Source organism: Enhydra lutris, unplaced genomic scaffold (genome assembly GCF_002288905.1).
Source record: "Enhydra lutris kenyoni isolate GAN:26980312 unplaced genomic scaffold, ASM228890v2 scaffoldscaffold12, whole genome shotgun sequence".
NCBI lineage: Eukaryota > Metazoa > Chordata > Mammalia > Carnivora > Mustelidae > Enhydra > Enhydra lutris.
Window position 1 is genome coordinate 53,954,682 of NW_019154096.1, and position 18,058 is coordinate 53,972,739.

General features: G+C 46.2%; 1 protein-coding gene across 1 annotated transcript in view; it reads right to left on the bottom strand.

The window, feature by feature from the left end:
- Window positions 1-831: 831 nt before the first annotated feature.
- LOC111145330 (chromosome unknown C10orf76 homolog) overlaps window positions 832-18,058 on the bottom strand; it is a 182,045-nt gene continuing 164,818 nt past the window's right edge. Inside the window, exons 25-26 of the mRNA XM_022500169.1 lie at window positions 4,763-4,879; window positions 832-2,520 (exon numbers count right to left, since the gene is read on the bottom strand). Coding sequence (XP_022355877.1) covers window positions 2,428-2,520; window positions 4,763-4,879 — 210 coding nt within the window. The 3' untranslated portion in view covers window positions 832-2,427. The remainder of the gene's footprint in view (window positions 2,521-4,762; window positions 4,880-18,058) is intronic.

Sequence of the window (18,058 nt, forward strand, 5' to 3'; positions counted from 1 at the left end):
TTGAGCTGGGCTGCCTCTAGCTCTCCCAGGAATGGCTACTGAGTGACTGAGCCTACTTGTCTGACCTTCCCCAGGATCTTCACTGGGCTGCGAGCACAAGAGCCCCCAGCCCACCAGAAGGGGCGGCGGCAGTGTCTGGTGGGTCTGGATGGTGTGGTGGCAGTGTCCCATGTGATCCTCTCACCTGCCCAGTGGCTTCTCTGGAAGAGTGACCTGCTGAGATTGAAAGCTTCAGCTAAAGTGACCCCAGCACATTTAATGTCTTCAATTGGATTTAATTTCTAAGCACTTGATTCAATTAACTCAGCAGGAATTGTGGTAGGAGTTCAGGCATGAGAGGGGGACAAGCAGCTAAAAGAAGGGCTGTCTCTGGGAGCAATACCCTGCTCCTGGCTCTCCTCTGGCTCTGGAGGGTTCTCCACAGACCTGGCATAGATGCTGGGGCATAGACAGAGCATGGGCAGTCCCTTTAGGGGTTGAATTCTAGATAATGATAGGACTCCTGTTTGGAGTTCTTAGAACGGATGTATGTCAATGGACCAAGAGACGGGCTTTTACAATGGAGGGCAAGGAGTCCTTCGCTACTGCTTCATACCCTTGTTCATTTCATAGGAAAGGAATCCATAAGCAGGAAAGGCAAGGAAGGCCATACCTCTCTGAACATAACTGGCTTCCACTAGGGCCAGGAGACTTAGGAAGAGAGTGAGCATAGGCAGGGGTCCCCTAGGAAGACTGGACCAACACCTGGGAGATGACCTTAATGCTGTCATCGAGAAATGAGGTCTGAGTAACAGAGATGAAAGAAACAAACAAAAGACGCTTAAAAGACCATCCCATACAAATCAATTTTAATAACTTCAACTTGCCATCGGCTTCCAGCTCCAGCTCCTCTGGAGTTTATCACTGTGGAGAACACTATATGCCCCAGGCAGAGCTACCCTATCTAGTGTTCAATGACCCAGCCCGATTGCTCAGGAATCTGCGTCTACACATGGCAGCATGCTGGTGTATTCTCTGGAACTAGCGCGTATCTGCTCAGTGCCGGAGCCACAGCTCTGGAAGGCAAATATCCTAAAGAGATTTGAAGCTAAGTGGAATAGCAGCCAGGGAGGTCCCAGACCTGCTCTCACTGCTGGTTCCTGCACTTATTCCCAGTGTCTTCCTGTGCTGCTTGTTCCCTGTCAGCCCGAGGGCTTTAGAAAGTGCTTTAGAAGGGGGGAGATCTCAGAGCAGCAGCTACTTAGGAAGCAGCCGCAGGGTAGGGAAAGCCTACAGTAGTCCAGTGGAGGCTGTCCAGAGGAGGAACCATGGGCCAACTTCCCAAAGGCCAGGAGACTTGCCTGTGGCTCCACCCAGAATATGGGCAGACAGAATGGCCTCGCCATGATGCTCACCTGGCCCCTTTCAGATGGAGGGTTCCCTGCCGCCAGCAGGTTCTCTCCCTTCCAGGCACCAGACCACAGCAGGAACAGATTCCTCCCCAGAGGAAATTCTTAGGCAGGCTGGATGTAAACAACAGCCGGGTGAGGGGGCTGAGGGGGCGGAACAGTACAGGGGAGCTCAGCAGAGGCAGGAGAGGCTCCCAGAGGAGAAGGTGATTGGGAAGGTGGGGAGGCTGCTGGAAAGGGAACCAGCAAAGTAGGCACCTGAGGGCTCCAGAAAACCTGTCAATGTTTATTTCACACACACACCCTAAAGACAGTTTAAACCAGACTGAAAATTAAAAGCTAAGGTTGTGACCCTACAGTGCTGACCAATCAATGGGTTGGAAGGCAGGGGAGGTAATAGGTACTCCTGGTGCCAAGAATCAAATCCAGAAATTGGTGGCCGGACAGCAGGGCACTGGGCAGATTCTAATCTCCAGTCTCCCAGATTTAGAGAGTAGAAAAAAGGTCCTCCATTCCTACACTACCTTGAGCTGAGCTAAGGGTCCTGACGATTGGACAGAGTGCCTGCAGGGGCAGGGGACACAGATTTCAATCCCAGCTCAGCCCCAGGCCCAAAGAAAGCAGAACTGGCTCCATCTACATCTGAGAGTCTGTTTTCAGAAGCCTCGGAGAACCACTGACCCTCGGGATACTGGCATCATCCTAAGACTTGCCCCAGCAGCCCCTGAAAATTAGTCAGCAGCCACAATTTGTAATCTCAATTGGAAATGTGAGGGGGTATCCAGGGAGCCCACGCTGGAAGTCCCCATATTCCTGAAGGCTTCTCCCTGTGCCCACCCAAACCCTCCCCAAATAAGATTATCCCAGGTTTGCCCCCCGGCCCCTGCTATCCAAAATCCACTGAAGCACGGCCTTCACCGAGAGAACTCAGTATCTGTGTTATTCTCCAACCTTGGGGACTGCCCCTTTCCCCAGTCCCCCTCCAGCCCAGGAGCCTCATGGGTAAGGGCAGTCAGCAGCTGCTCAGATATGCGTGGCCTCAGGAGATAGTGGAGAACTCCTTGAGCAGGACTTCCTGGCTGAGTGTGTGGAAGGCCAGGTTTCTCCGGACGTTGGTGCTAATGGATCGAACCTGGGAAAGGGTTGGGGAGGGTGAGAGGGCACAGGCAGAGAGAAAACAGAGGAGACGGTTGGTTACACACAACAGAGGGCAGTGCCTGAGGGACAAAGCCAGGATTCAGTGCTACATGCTTCTCTCTCTTAGGAGATGAACCTTTAATAGCTATCATTTCTGCAGGCCAATGAGCAAATAGTTATGTTTCAGTGGAAGAAAAGAAGAGGGGCTGAGAGACGAAACTTTAGTGGATGTGAGAAGAGCATCTGGGCACCTGAAGAAGTAGAGGTAAGCACAGACAGGGAAGGAGGTGGAGCTCAGACCTTTGTCTCTGTCTCGGCCATGCAGAGGGGGACAGGTCTGGTCAGTGGTCTGACAGAGCAGGAGAAAATGAGGCCAGAAAGTGAATTTCTGATCTTCTCACTCTTTCTTTGTATTCATCTACTTTTCTGGGTTGGTAAAGAACACCTAGAGATACAGCCCCTGTCTGGCATAGATGGCAGGAGTACGATGCAAAGAGGCCAGTGACCGGAAACAGGTCATACAGTTTGTGAGCCCCAGGCTTGGAAGCAGGACCCAGATTTAACTCCCAGCCCAGTAGTCTTTCCAAACCACAAAGAAGCGCCCCTGCTTTAAAGGAAAGACAGGCATACCCCTGCTCTGTCCCCACTGCTCCCCTCACGCTTTCTCCCCACAGACTGAGACCCCTGCAGGAAGTGTCGCCTGCATCAGTGGAGAAAGAACCTGTGGAGAAGGAGTCAAAGGGCCAAACTTCCTACTCTGAGTGGGTTCTAGGAGGAATCCACTGCACTCTTGAAGGAGCATTGTTCATGGGAAATAGAAGTGAATGCTGTATGAGAAGACAAAGTGGGGAAAAAGGAGAAAAAGTATGTGGATTTACTCTGGGTCCCAAAGACCACGGAGCTTTCCTCCAATTCCAGCTTAGCTATGGAAAATGTAATGAAGTCATCAGGCAGGAGGCAGAGGAAGGGGCAGCATGGCAACCAGCAGGCAGCTCAAGGTCATTAGCTCCGAGTGGGACCAGACCCTCTTTGCTCCCTTGTGTCAGAGGTACAGATATCAGGAAAACTGAGTCAGGTGAAGCTAGTACCAAAGGGCCAGAAACAGAGCTCCCCTCTCTCCTCTACACTCTTTTCATCTCCAATGTCCGACCCTCTTTGTGAAGTCTGGTCCCCCGGTAAAACCCCCATATCAACTTAAAGACTTGCCATGCACCCCGTAAAATGTTAGACTCTGCTCTTTATATTAATGGCTTCCCCCTGTTCCCAACTCACTCACTTCCAGAGATCTTCCTCACCCTGGGGAAGTCCAAAATCTCAGGACTCTCATGTCAGGGTCAGAGTTGGGCTGTATTTAGCACAAGACAGATAATCTACAATCCAGCACCTTCATCACAAACTTGGCACGGGGAAGTAAAAGGTCTGGTCTGAGGCGCATTCTACCCGAGCAGTGGGAGGGCTGAGCTACGGGAAGGAGGTACAGTGTGTCCTGGTCTTGGCCCCCAGACACAATGTTCATTTACAACCAGGCAGGTGGAGTGGCAGGACTGAGACAGGCAGGCCTAGCTCTGCCCCCAGCCTCCCCAGCAGCTCTGAGCAGAGGGCAGGAGAGAGACCACCAACAGGGAGAGCCTGGTTCTGTGGCAGAGCTGACTGGGAGGTGGAGTAGGAGGCAGAGCAAATGCTCACTGGCTCCAGGTGGCCAAGGGTGGGGGCTGCAAAAAGCTGAGTGATTGGGGGGGGCGGGGGTAGGGGTGAAGACTGGAGAACTAGATTGTGGGGGGGGGCATTCAGACCAGGAGCCAGTTAGGAATTTAGGAAGAAGTGATTGCATAAGGAGGAGAAGAATCAATGACTCTCATTAGTTGCTTGGAGGACAGGATAAGGAGTAATGAGCCAAAGTTGCCACTGGGAACACGCGTCAAACCGCAGGCCCAGCTGGAGGGGCTGTCTCCATGGCCGCAGAAGAGAGATGGATGGGCAACACTGCCTCAGAGAGTCCTAACCCTCACCCTTCCCCGCCTGGCACCAGTACCCTGGGGAATATCTTCTCTCACTGCCTGGTCCTGGGCTACTTTGGAAGAGAAGTGGCACACCCAATCTCAGCAGACCCCTCAAGTTTTATTTCACCAGCCTTTGGCAAACTGTGTTCCCCAGACGCACACCTGCGCAGTAGAACCCACTGGCTGGGAAAGGGCCCTTAAGACACACGGGCAGAGATGGAGGCAGGGCAGACTCACCAGCTCTTTGAAGAAGGCAGCTTCCTTGTGCTGCTCTGAGTAGCGCTCATACTGGTCCAGGCCATCCTGTAGCTTCAGTGTGAGCGTGTCATAGTTGGCTCGTACTACCTCCAGCACCTGGGGGAGGTCAAGGGCCAAGCAGGACTTAGGCCATTCAAAGCCTAGGTCACTCGGTCCCCACACCCCTCCTGTTGCCCTACTGGGTTGGAGTCAATCTGGAGCAATACTTCCAAAGACTATGCTCACTATTTATCACCCACAAGAAAGTCTGGACACACAGAGCAATTCCTCAGGTTTCTGGGACCATTTATTTATTTATTTTTTCAGATTTTATCTACTTACTTAACAGAGAGAGAACCAGCAAGCGCACAAAGAGGGAGAGGGAGAAGCAGGCTCCCCGCCGAGCAGGGAACCCAATGAGGGGCTCGATCCCAGGACTGTGGGATCATGACCTGAGCCAAAGGCAGATATTTAACTGACTGAGCCATCCAGGCGCCTCTGGGACCATTTTCTAATTTTTTCTATTCCTGGCTTTTCCTCACCCGTCCCACAGGGCCAGCAAGGCTGTTTACTCGGGATATGGTAAAAGAGCACGAGAAGAGGTGCCAGAACAGTGAGTGTCTGAGCTCAGTAGCATCCTGACACCATCAGTGTGTTCTCAGCCATATCCTGAAGCTTTCTCTGGCCAGGTTGTCACAGTTGCTGAGTAAGACTTTGCCAATGTCTCCTTTTTCCCTTTCTGGGAACCACATTTCTTCAGTCCCGGGATGTTCCTCAGCACCATCTGCCACTTGTTTTCATCTCTCCGTGCCAACTCAGTCTTCCCATCCATTGCCTGGATGGAACTTTTGGGCCTTCCAGCCTTGGGATGTAACGGATACTTTCCTGACTAAGCTAGAGCTGACTGCACCTTTTTGTTGTGATGAGGGCTCTCTCCCCTTTCTCTAACTTTCTGTGGGGGTGGGTGGATTCAGACCTCCACTGACTTCGGGAACCGTGGACCTCTGTGGTTCCGAAAGGAAGTTCTGATGTGACTTCAATTGTTAAGACCATGAAGTAAAGGTAAGGACAGTTAGGGGGAAAAAGCACTACATCAAGACAGAAGTGAGTTGGGCAGAAAGGAGATACCAGGAGATGGAATGACTGTTCATTCACCGGGGTAATCTGGGTGCTAGCTATTTTGTAACTTGATCTGACTACGGAGGGAAGTCTATGATGTCATGGAGAGCTCCCAGCTCAGTAAGGAACTTGGGAGGAATGAGTGAGGCTTAATTTTTTTTTTTTAAGATTTTATTTATTTTCCAGGGAGAGAGAGAGAGAGAGAGAGAGAGAGAGAGAGAAAGTGTACAAGGAGGGGGCAGGGGCAGGCAGAGGAAGAAGCAGGCTCCCCTCTGAGCAAGGAGCCTGATGCAGGACTTGATCCCAGGACCCTGGGATCATGACCTGAGTTGAAGACAGATAGATACTCAACTGACTGAGCCACCCAGGCGTCCCATTGTGAGGCTTAATTCTTTTTTTTTTTTTTTAAGATTTTATTTTATTTGACAGACAGAGATCACAAGTAGGCAGAGGCAGGTACACAGAGAGGAAAGGAAGCAGACTCCCTGCTGAGCAGAGAACCCAATGAGGGGCTCCATCCCAGGACCCCGAGAAAATGACCTGAGCCGAAGGCAGAGGCTTTAACCCACTGAGCCACCCAGGCACCCCGAGTCTTAATTCTAACAGAAGGCAAGGGTGAAGAGTAAAAGCTAGTCAGGACTGGTCAGAGGGACTGAAGACTGCCTCTTGAGGGGACGCGAAGTACCTCTGGGCTGTTCTCACCAATTCAGTCTTATGCTAGGACACACTTCACTTGGTAGCAGACACTTCTGTCTGCCAAGAATTTCTGAGGGGAGAGTAATGATGGAGAACACAGGGAAGGTATGTCCTCGAGTCTGGGGGAAAGGGACAGCTAGGGCAAAGGTCAGGCCTAGGTTCCAGGTTCAGTCTCCTTTCCTACAGATATCCAGCTCCTCAAGGTCACTCTGCCTGGCTATGACCCACAGACCCTACTATCAGCTGGCTCCTTTCCTTCTAATTCCATTTGTCAGTTCTGTCAGCAGGAGGACCGGTACTCAGCAATGGCAGTCACCCACAAGATAATCCAGCCCTCTCATGCATGCGGGCTGTGCTTGCAGCCAAAATACCTACAGCCAAGGTCTTGATCCAGAACTGAATGTCTCAAACCCCCAAAAAGCAAAATTCCTCCAAGATGGAACTGCCCCCAGGAACCAGACAGAACAGAATTAATACATGCTTCCTTAACCCTGAACTCTGGGCAGCCTCAGCAATGCCAATGACCCAGCATCCCGGGCTCAGCCTTCCCTAAGAGATATCAGGTTAAGACAAATACCATGCTAAAGCCAATTCTGAGAAGAAGATGCGGCATGTCAAGAGATACTATATCCTGAGAGCCTCAGGCTTAGGTCATGTTGCCCTGATCACCTGGGCTTTCTTTTCTTGCCACCGCCAAGTGGAAGGTCTAAGATCTCACTTAGAACAGGGATTTTTTACTTCTCAATAAATTTGGCTTTTGCCAGAAGAATTTAGTTGAATTTTTTAAGGGAGGTGAAAGCAGAGAACGTCCTTAAGCTATCAGTTCTTTGAAAGGAAACCAGAGGCCTGGCTGGACTTAGTGCATGATTTCAGCTGTCCCCTTATCCAGCTCTTACTTCCTTTCTTCTTTTTTTACCCACAGGTAAGTTGCCCTTCAGTTCATTCAGCCTCTTCCATCTCCCACTCTATTCACCTCTCTTAAATCCCCAGGAGAAGATGATATTCTAAGTTTAGGTCTGGGCCCTAGCCCACTTGGGACTCTGGAACACTAAGCTACTTACTTTCCTATTCTAGGACTTTGCTTTCTGTAGCTTCAGACTTCAGGAGCACATCCCATTTGGGTTTCCCATTCCACACTGGCATGGGATGTGGCAGAGGGCAATACTCAGGCAGAAGGCAATCTCCCAGAGTGCTTGTACCTTAGGTTTTACCACAATTTGCAATCTCAGTCTCTGGCTTCCTGGCCATTCCAAAAGTCCTTCCCCATTTCATCAGGTAACACTCTATCTCCCAAGTGCAAGCCCACCTTCTGTCATCAGGCTGTTGGGCTTGTGGGCTTCCCGGAACCATGCCCACCACCTCAGCTCAAGGCAGTCCCCAAAGCAGAAAAACAGCAACAAGCCACAGACTCTCTAAGGAGTCCTTACACCACCACATATGGCCCTCAGTAGACAGAAGCCTGGGTCCTGGCAAGGGACCTAACAGAAAGAGAACTTAACTGGGAATCCCACTCTTACTATGGGTCTTAGACAATTTACCTAACCTCTTCGAGCCTCAGACTGTCTCTCTCTACAAAATGGTATTTTTTAATATTTTATTTATTTATTTGAGAGAGAGAGCACGAGTGGGGTGAGGGGAAGAGGGAGAAGCAGGCTCCCTAAAGCAGGACTTGATCCTGGAACTCCCGAATTATGACCCAAACTAAAAGCAGATGCTCAACTGACTGAGCCACTCAGGTATCCATATAAAATGGAATTTGAACTCACCTTCCTAAAAGCACATGGGACTAAGCATTTTGATTCCTCAAAGTAACATAAAACTGATAAAAACATTATCATCCCAATGGCTACACAGCTACCTGGACAGCTCATGGGACTCGAGAGGAACTGTCTTCATAGCCCAGGGAGTACTTACCTACTTCAAACTAACCTAAGGAACCTATGTGTATAAATAATTCTTCATCACAAAGGAACAGCTTCTGGATTTAAGTGGAAGACACAAATGGCCTCAGTTTCAAAGATCATATGCCCTCTTCTTTGCCTTGAAATACTCTGCCTCAGGTAAGGGAAGAACAAACTGGGAGTGGGAAAGGGACCTAAACCCCTCCCCTAAGGTCTCTAGAGGAGAAGGGCCTGACCTAGGCTTTAAGGTCAGAGAGACATAAATTTTGGTCCCATATCAACCACTAGTGAGCTAATGTAAGCTTATACACATTACTTAATCTCTCTGAGCCTCTTTGAAAGGAATCTCTTTGAGTTTTCTTATCCGTAAAATGGGGATAATACTACCTATCCTATAACCTTATAAAGCTGATATAAGGATGATATGAGATAACGGTCCAGTGTCTGGCACATAAGGAATAGCTAATAAATGGTTACTAATTTTACAATGAAAAGTTCTTTCTATTGACAATAGATATCTGGTAGTTCTTATCCCCAGAAAGTTCTAACCACAAGCCAGGAGATAGGGCCTTTATGTCTTCATTCAGATTCTGGTAAAGAAGAAACCTAATTTCTCTATTCAATATGAAAGCAGGCTTCCATAATGACCCTACAATCCTGAGTGTAACTGGCAATGCATTAGCCAGAAGTCAAAGAATGTCCAGTACCCACTGCTTAACAATCTTGGTGTAATGCAAGAGGATAAAGGTTAAAGGAAAACTGAGCAGAGATGCCCAGAGAGGCCAGTTTTGCATAATACAGGTTGTGAAGCTCCTGGCCATATCAGGATCAGGAGGGAGAGAGATCCCAGAGCACAAACTTTATTTAAAAAAAAAAAAAAAAAAAAAGTTAGTTCAAATTGCTGAAGAGGTTTCAGACACACACACCTTTCCCCAAGCACATATGATGGGCATTCCCCACAGACTATTTAGTAGCCTGTGCCCCATTTTTTTTTTAACAGAGCCTTTGAAATGTTACTTTCCAGTAACTTCTAGCCTAAAGATAGCAGCAAAGGAGAATCACCAATGGAAAAGTTCCTGGCAAATGGCTATCTAATCTTGATGTCAGAAGTCTATGCCTTGTGCCTGAAAAACTGCTTAGTCTCAAATATCTGGTGGACTGAATTCCCAGAATGAAAATTAGCAGACAACTAAGTAGTAGGATGTGACCTGACAGCAAACTTGTGTTTGTTTCCTTCTCAGTCTGAACTGACACCTACAGTGTAACCTATCTGGGCAGAGTATGTAAGGCTGCCACCAGCCCACTTCTGGCCAGGGCAACATGTAAGGCTTTCCCTAGAAGCCAGGTGGCCAAATGAGAATGAAACCACAAGATGACCATAGAGACTTCTTACAGAATAGGAAATAAACATGGAATGTATCAAGAGTGCAGTGGAATGTATCAAGAGTGCAGTGGAATGTATCAAGAGTGCAGTGGGATGTAATAGAATGGGGCTACAGAGTTAGAGGAACCTGGGTTCCTATCCTGATATCATCAACTAGTACTCATATGACCTAGATCTGTCTAAGCTTTAGTTTCTTTATTGGTGGAAACAGTCATCATCATACAATTTTTTCTGATATTATAAAGATTAAAGATAACATATGAAATAAACATAAAAATATAAATCATAAGATCCAGCCAACATAAGAAGGCTATTGAGATTGAAACAAAAAAAGAAACAGACATAAGAAACACCTGATGCATTTTAATAAGATGAATGAGGTGGTGAAATGGTGGCCAACAAGGTCCAGAGCTCTCACTAATATATAAGGAGAGTGATATGGAAGGCAACCATACCTCTTTTTGCCAAAGTGTTAACATGGAAACAGAACCATAGGAATAATAGTTCTGGAAGGGAACCTCTCAAATCACCTACCTCATCCGTGGCCCTCATTTCACAGATGAAGAAAAACACATCCAGAAAGATTGTAAAGTACCCAAAAACACAAAGCTGGAATTAGGCAAGACAATCTTCTGACTCCCAATCCAGTGCTCTTCCTGTACTGGTAAGCTAGTTTAACCTGGGGCACATTCCTTAGTTTACAGGCTAAGTTTAATTTCCCAGAGAACAAACATTCAAGGAATTCATACTCACTCCTAAGAAGTGGGAAGCATGATCTGTAGAGAGCTGGAAAGGTAGCCTGGTTTGATGCTTACGTTTTCATTACTACCAGGCTCTTCAGGGCCTCAGGGCTTGTCAGTTTCCACCAATAGCAGCTGCAGATCCTGCTCAGCCCTGCTGTGGTTGGTATCAACTACCACCAAAATGTACAGACCACTCCAAACTCAGTATCAGCAAAATCTGGTTTGGGTTGCTATTTTATTTTTATTATTTTTATTTTTATTTTAGAAAGAGAGAGAACACAGGCATGAGGGGCAGAGGGAGAAGGAGAGAGAATCTCAGACTCTGCCCTGAGTACGGAGCCCACACAGGACTTGCTCTCATGACTCTAAGGATCATGATCTGAGCCAAAACCAAGAGTCAGACACTCAACCAACTGCACCATGCAGGCACCCCTGGGTTGCTATTTTAATTATTTAGTACTCATTTAGAAGCCTGAAATACAAAGGTAATCTTCCATGGGCTTTCTTTGGCTGCAGCCATCAGGTGGTCTCCAGGCTTGGGACTCAGGGTGTTAAAAAGATTCAATGAGGGGCGCCTAGGTGGCTCACTCAGTTAAGTGTCTGCCTTTGGCTCAGGTCATGATTTCAGGGTCTTGGGATTGAGTCCCATGTTGGGCTCCCTGCTGGGCCTCCCTGCTCAGCAGGGAGTCTCCTTCTCCCTCTCCCTCATCCTCTTTCCCTGCTCATGCTTGCTCTCTCTCTCTCTCAAATAAATAAATAAAAATCTTTTTTTTTTTTTAAAGATTTTATTTATTTGTCAGAGAGAGAGAGAGAGAGCAAGCACAGGCAGACAGAGTGGCAGGCAGAGGCAGAGGGAGAAGCAGGCTCCCCACAGAACAAGGAGCCCGATGTGGGACTCGATCCCAGGACGCTAGGATCATGACCTGAGCCAAAGGCAGCTGCTTAACCAACTGAGCCACCCAGGCGTCCCAATAAATAAAAATCTTAAAAAAAAAAAAGATTCAATGAATACCTTCTATGATGTGAACCCTCCCTTCCCCCCTTTTTAAGTAAGCTCTATGGCCAACAGAGGGCTCAAACTCATGACTCCAAGATCAAGAGTCGCAGCCTCCACCGACTAAGCCAGCCGGGCCCCAAAATACATTCTACAATGAATGTTCATACCTCAAGGCCAATTTTCCATTCTCTGAAAGAGACTGTTACCACCCTGTACCCACTTCCATGCCCTTCTGCTTTAATCCCTAATCATAGAAAAATTAATCTCTGGATGATTTGAAACAGATATAGTAATTATGAGGAGGAAAGAGATAAAGGCTTTTCAGAGGATTTTCATGATAATCTCCATCTATCTCTCTCACTGGACTCCGGCTATTTGCTCTATTTCAGATGTTTATTCACTAGTTAGAGAATATGATTTTTGGGGGGCTCCATTTTTTTTTCTCCATAAGGTGGGAAGAGACAGCTTGAGAGATCAAACTCTAAAACCACAAGCAAGAACATCACCAGGTGTAAATCTACGTATTACCTTTACTTCTCTCTCTCAGGGCTTGAGAGAGCTTACCAGCTACTGCTTATTCTACGAGCTGATGATAGAGAAATAATCAAAGAATTTGGTCCATAGCAAGTTCTTGGGAAATGAAATTCATCCCCTGCAATGGTTTCACCTTTGGGACAAACCTCTCCTGGTGCCCACAGAACCAAGAAGATTCCACTAAAAAGGTTTGCTCTCTATGCCACCTGTCTAAACTGTTCACTGCTCTAGCATAATGCCCGATCTCTAAAGAAATAGTGCTGAGTAGAATAGGCCTTCAACAACAATCAGTGGCACATAGACTGCTAGAGGGGAGAGAAGCAGCCACGTAGCTGCAGGCAGTTTGTATGGTAAATGCAGGCTAAGATCTCCCTCTCACTGTCCCTGGAAGAACACAGGTAAGTCAGCCAGGAAGTCAGAAAACTTTTTCCTTCTACTACCCAGTAAAATTCCTCAAACTCAAAGGAAGATAGCCTTTCCTCTAAAAATGAGAATGACTGGGGCGCCTGGGTGTCTCAGTTGGTTGAGCAACTGCCTTCGGCTCAGGTCATGATCCTGGAGTCCTGGGATGGAGTCCCACATCGGGCTCCCTGCTCGGCGGGGAGTCTGCTCTTCCTCTGACCTCTCTACTCTCACACACTCTCTTTCAAATAAGTAAATAAAATTTAAAAGGGGGGGGGGCTTCTTTAAAATAAATAAATTAATTAATTAAAATGAGAATGACCTATTCAAGGCATTGCCTAGCTCCCTTCTCTGAATCTGTTATAGAGCCAAAATGCTCTGTAAATTTTGGCAAGAAACTGAAGAGAAATTGGAGGTCTGATCCTTCATTTTTCTCTGAAAGGACCTAATCTATGTAGTCAGCCATCCTTCCTTGACTTTCCCCAAACCAGACCTTCCCCACACCTGGTGATGTGTCTCCCTATGAGGAACAACCCTCTCTTCTCCCAGAAGCAATAAAGGTCTGTCCCTAACCTTGCAATCTCACCAGTGTAAGGACAGCCTCTCAGTGGCACTCTCACAGTTAAGTGGTGCTCTGGTCAGGTGTTGGATTGCATGAAAGCAGAATGCAGATGATAAAGAAGCAAAAAGACAATTCTTCCTCCGCCCTAATCCATATTTATTCTTCCAAATTCAGAACAAGGTAAACAAGGAGCACACCAAAGATGTTTGCCAAGTAAAGACCTTGATGGGTCACTACTGGGTCTAGCTGTACTTGGTCCCTGGAAAAGAGTTTCAACCAACAGCTACTAATTTTCAAAAGAACATAGAAGTACGGCTATATTTCACTCTCATGTGGAATTTAAGGAACACAACAAAAAAATGAATAGAGGGAAAAAAAGAGAGACAACCCAAAAAACAGACTGCTAACTAAAGAGAACAAACTGTTGGTTGCCTGAGTGGGGATGGGTGGGGGATTGGTGAAATAGGAGAACGGGATTAAGAGGACACTTATCTTTTTTTTTTTTTTTTTTTTTTAAGATTTTATTCATTCATTTGAGAGAGAAAGCACATGAGGTGGGAGGATCAGAGGGAGAAGACGACTCCCCGCTGAGTGGGTAGCCAGATGCTGGACTCGATCCTAGGACTCCAGGATCATGACCTGAGCTGAAGGCAGACGCCCAAATGACTGAGCCACCTAGGCGCCTAAGAGGACCCTTTTTTTTTTTTTTAATTAACACATAACGTATTATTTGTTTCAGGTGCACAGGTCTGTGATTTGTCAGTCTTACAAAATTCACACTGCTCACCACAGCACATACGCTCCCCAATGTCCATCACCCAGCCACCCCATTCCTCCTACCCCCACCCCCTCCAGCAACCCTCAGTTTGTTTCCTGAGATTAAGAGAGGACACTTTTCTTGATGAACACTGAATAATGTATGAAACTACTGAATCACTACGATATACACCTGAAACTAAAATAACACTGTATGTTAATTATATCGGGGTGGGGGGGGGAAGAGTATGACTCTAGAGTCAGCCTGCCCAAACTCATCCTAGCTCTACCACTTACTAGCAGGTTAGCCTGGGTGAGCCTTGGTTTCCTCATCTGTAATATGAGGATTATAATAATGTTCTTCAGAGAGAAATACAATAGATATAAAGTGCCAGTCATACCACCTGACACACAGAGAATGCTTTACATTATTAGGATTCTCTTTGATTTTAATATAACTCTACGAATAACTGCTTTTGTTTTTCTTTTTTAATTCAATTATTTAACATACAGTGGTTTTTTTTTTTTTAAACAATCTTTCATCTCTCTCTTTCTTTTTTAAAGATATTTATTTTATTTGAGAGAGAGAGAGAGAGAGCATAGCAGAGGGAGACGGGACAGGGCTCAATCCCAGGACCCTGGGATCATGGCCCAAGCCAAAGGCAGACGTTCAATGGACTGAGCCACCCAGGAGCCCCATAACATATAGTGTATTATTAGAAATAACTGCTTTTTAGAACCTGAAATTTCAAGCCTTGTCATAAATGAGCAAACTTTCCCCTCCCCCACTTTCTGAAAGAGATGAGTCTTCCATAGGCTTTCCAAAGAGGGATTTCCTGAGGAGGAAAGAATGTGTGAGGCAGAGTGGCAGGTCCTCTCCTGGAGAAACAAACATGCTACTATCACTGATTTCCTTACTGAAACTGTGTCACAGCTAGATTCTCAGCCCCCTGAAGGAAAAGACCCTGTGTGTTACATTATAGATTTTCCACAATGCCTAACAGAGTCCTAAGAAACAGCAAACACTGAACATGCTTGTGGACTAATTTAGTAACACTTAGGCCCAACCAAAAAGGAAAGGAATTTCTCATCAAGGTCATACAATAAGATTAGAGTTAGGCCATCACAGTATACCCAGCATTCTTCTCAGCATTCTGATCGGCTTCTAAAGCCTCAGAACCAAGTCCTGCCTTTAAGGAGTGAATAAGCAAAATGGGGATTCAAGATAAACCACCTTGGACGGACAGACCCACAGACAGAAGCACATACAGGATGGAGCCAACAGTGCTTAGTGTGGTTTGGAATCAGCTGCAAAACTAACAGTGCGAGTGTCACACCTTTTAAAATAGGGAAAACACAAGAATCCAAGATCTCTCCTCTTTAGTCCTCCATCTCCTCCACTTTACATTACTGTGTCAGTTACTTCTGAGTGCAAAAATTTCCACCAGTGTAGTAGGGCCCCTGAAACAGCAGCCGCTGGGAGGGCCATTAGCTCTGATAAGTCTGTGACTCTGGTACTGGCAGCCTAGGCTCTGTCAGGTCCTACCACCTGAGGGCAGACTGGTTAGGCTCAGCCCTGATGCTGAGAAAGTAAGTCCTGCACAAAAGATGAGCAAAAGGTTAAAAAGGTGGGTAAGAATATTACTTTACTTCCCAAACACACAATCTATAGCTTCGATTTCTCAAATCAGGTTTGACCCATTCTAAACTGTCCTTTTGAGGGGTGTTCAATTTAGTAATGAATTTCAACTGCACATTCTCAGCTCAACTGTGCAGGGTAGTCACTAGATAACTGTCCAAAAAATCTAAGCAGATACACCGGTGTTCTTTGAATAGCCAGGTTCAGAGTCTTGCGGAGCTATTGTTAGCACTGTTTTGCATACTGTAACTAACAGATTTGCATCTCAGAAGATGAGGAGAAGCAACAATTAGGCTCAGGAGCTCAAAGACTAACTAGTACCCAGAGAAGACTGTTTATTTCCTTCAGATACGGTTTGTTCAACCTTCTCTTATACAGGGCAAAGCCTGTCCATCGAGACCTGGCCTAAAAGGGACACAGTGATCAAGCACACAGTTAAAAGGACAAAATGCCAGCTATGCAAGAGCTTCATGTTTCAGTTCTCTTTGTTGTTTTGAGATTTGGGAGTAAGCCTGTGTAAATCATCAATGTAAGGCTGGGACCTGGGCCCAAGAACAGAAGGGGGAAATGGGGAAGGGGAAGAGACATCTTTAAGTGGATTATCTTAAAATGAGTATTAAAATGCTCGCTATGTATACTGTTTCCATTTTCCATTCAAGACTCTCCCTTCTACTGACTGAAGTATAATGTTAATGTTATGAGAGTTATGAGAGTAACGTTAATGTTAATGAGAGTTAATACAAGGGAAGGTTTCCTGATCAGGTCATGATCCCAGGGTCCTGGGATCGAGCCCCGCATCAGGCTCTCTGCTCAGCAGGGAACCTGCTTCCCTCTCTCTCTCTCTGCCTGCTTGTGATCTCTGTCTGTCAAATAAATAAATAAATAAATATTTTTTTAAAAAAACAAAAAAACTTCAGCTGAGTAAGTCCAGGTATACTGTGATACTTTAAAGAAATTCATGACTTCCACTTTCAGTCATGATGGAGTAGCTGAGAACTGTGAAAGACATAACGCTCTTCAGACACTGGTAACAGGGAGTGCGGGACAGGTACCCCGACAGAAAGAAAACCTAAGATGAGCACGAAGGTCTTGCTGGGCTAAGGAGACACCCTGGAGCGTGGGGAGACAGAGGTGGCTAGAACTTGTGAGGCAGATTACCAGAAGTGGCGGTGAGGCAAAGAAAAGTGCGAAATTTGCAAGGTGTTCCCACTGAATCTGTCACTGATAATAAGGATTGCACGTACAGGGCAAAACTCAACGGGATGAGACCAAACAAGAGGATCTGTAAGCTCACACAGGACTGAGAGCTGTTTGAATTTGACCAACCAGAAAGAAAAGTACGTGGAATACCCACAGCATTCCTAAGAGACTCCAGAATACTCTCACCTTAGTGGTAGAACTCAATTAGCCCTAGGGCAAAGGCTACTCTAAACCTACCCAAACAAAGACTAAAAAGAAGTTTCATGGGTGAATTTGGTCAGAAGGAACAAACTCCCAGTTATGAAATAAATAAGTACTGATCACGTAATGTACAATCTGTTGACTATAGTTGACACTGATGTTTGGCATGTTTGAAAGTTGTTAAGAATGAATCCTAAGGGGCGCCTGGGTGGCTCAGTGGGTTGAGCCGCTGCCTTTGGCTCAGGTCATGATCTCAGAGTCCTGGGATCGAGCCCCGCATCGGGCTCTCTGCTCTCTAGGGGAGCCTGCTTCCTCCTCTCTCTCTGCCTGCCTCTCTACCTGCTTGTGATCTCTCTGTCAAATAAATAAATAAAATCTTTAAAAAAAAAAAAAAAAAAAGAATGAATCCTAAGCATCCTCATCATAAGGAAAAAAATATTTTTGCCCTTTCTTTGGTATCTATATGAGATAGATGTTGATTAAACTTACTGTGGTAATCATTTCATTATATACATAAATCGTGTCATTGTGCTGTACACCTTAAACTTGTAAGTGGTGTATGTCAATCATATCTCAATAAAACTGGGGGAATAAAGAGATCACAATAACAACAAAAAAGGCAGTTTCAAATGGACCATGCTATTCCAAAAGAATTTACCTGCCTTCTTGAACAAAGTCCAACACTACTTATTTATTTGTTTTTAAAGATTTTTTTTTTTTTAATTTGACACAGTCAGAGATCACAAGTAGGCAGAGAGGCAGGCAGAGAGAGAGGGGGAAGTAGGCTCCCCGCTGAGTAGAGAGCCCCATGCGGGGCTGATCCCAGGACCCTGAGATCATGACCTGGGCCACAGGCAGAGGCTTAACCCACTGAACCACCCAGGCGCCCCAGTCCGGCACTATTTAATAAAGACAACAAAATCTAGCATTCAACTACATAATACTGACAATGCCAAATATCCAATAAAAAATTACCAGACATGTAAAGTGGTTCTTTTGGTTAGAAGGGAGCATTAGTTAAATGAGAGATCAATCTCTCTGAGAGTCAAATCTAGAAATGAGATACTAGAATTAAAAGCAAGGACATTTAGGGGCGCCTGGGTGGCTCAGTGGGTTATAGCCTCTGCCTTCAGCTCAGGTCATGATCTCAGGGTCCTGGGAT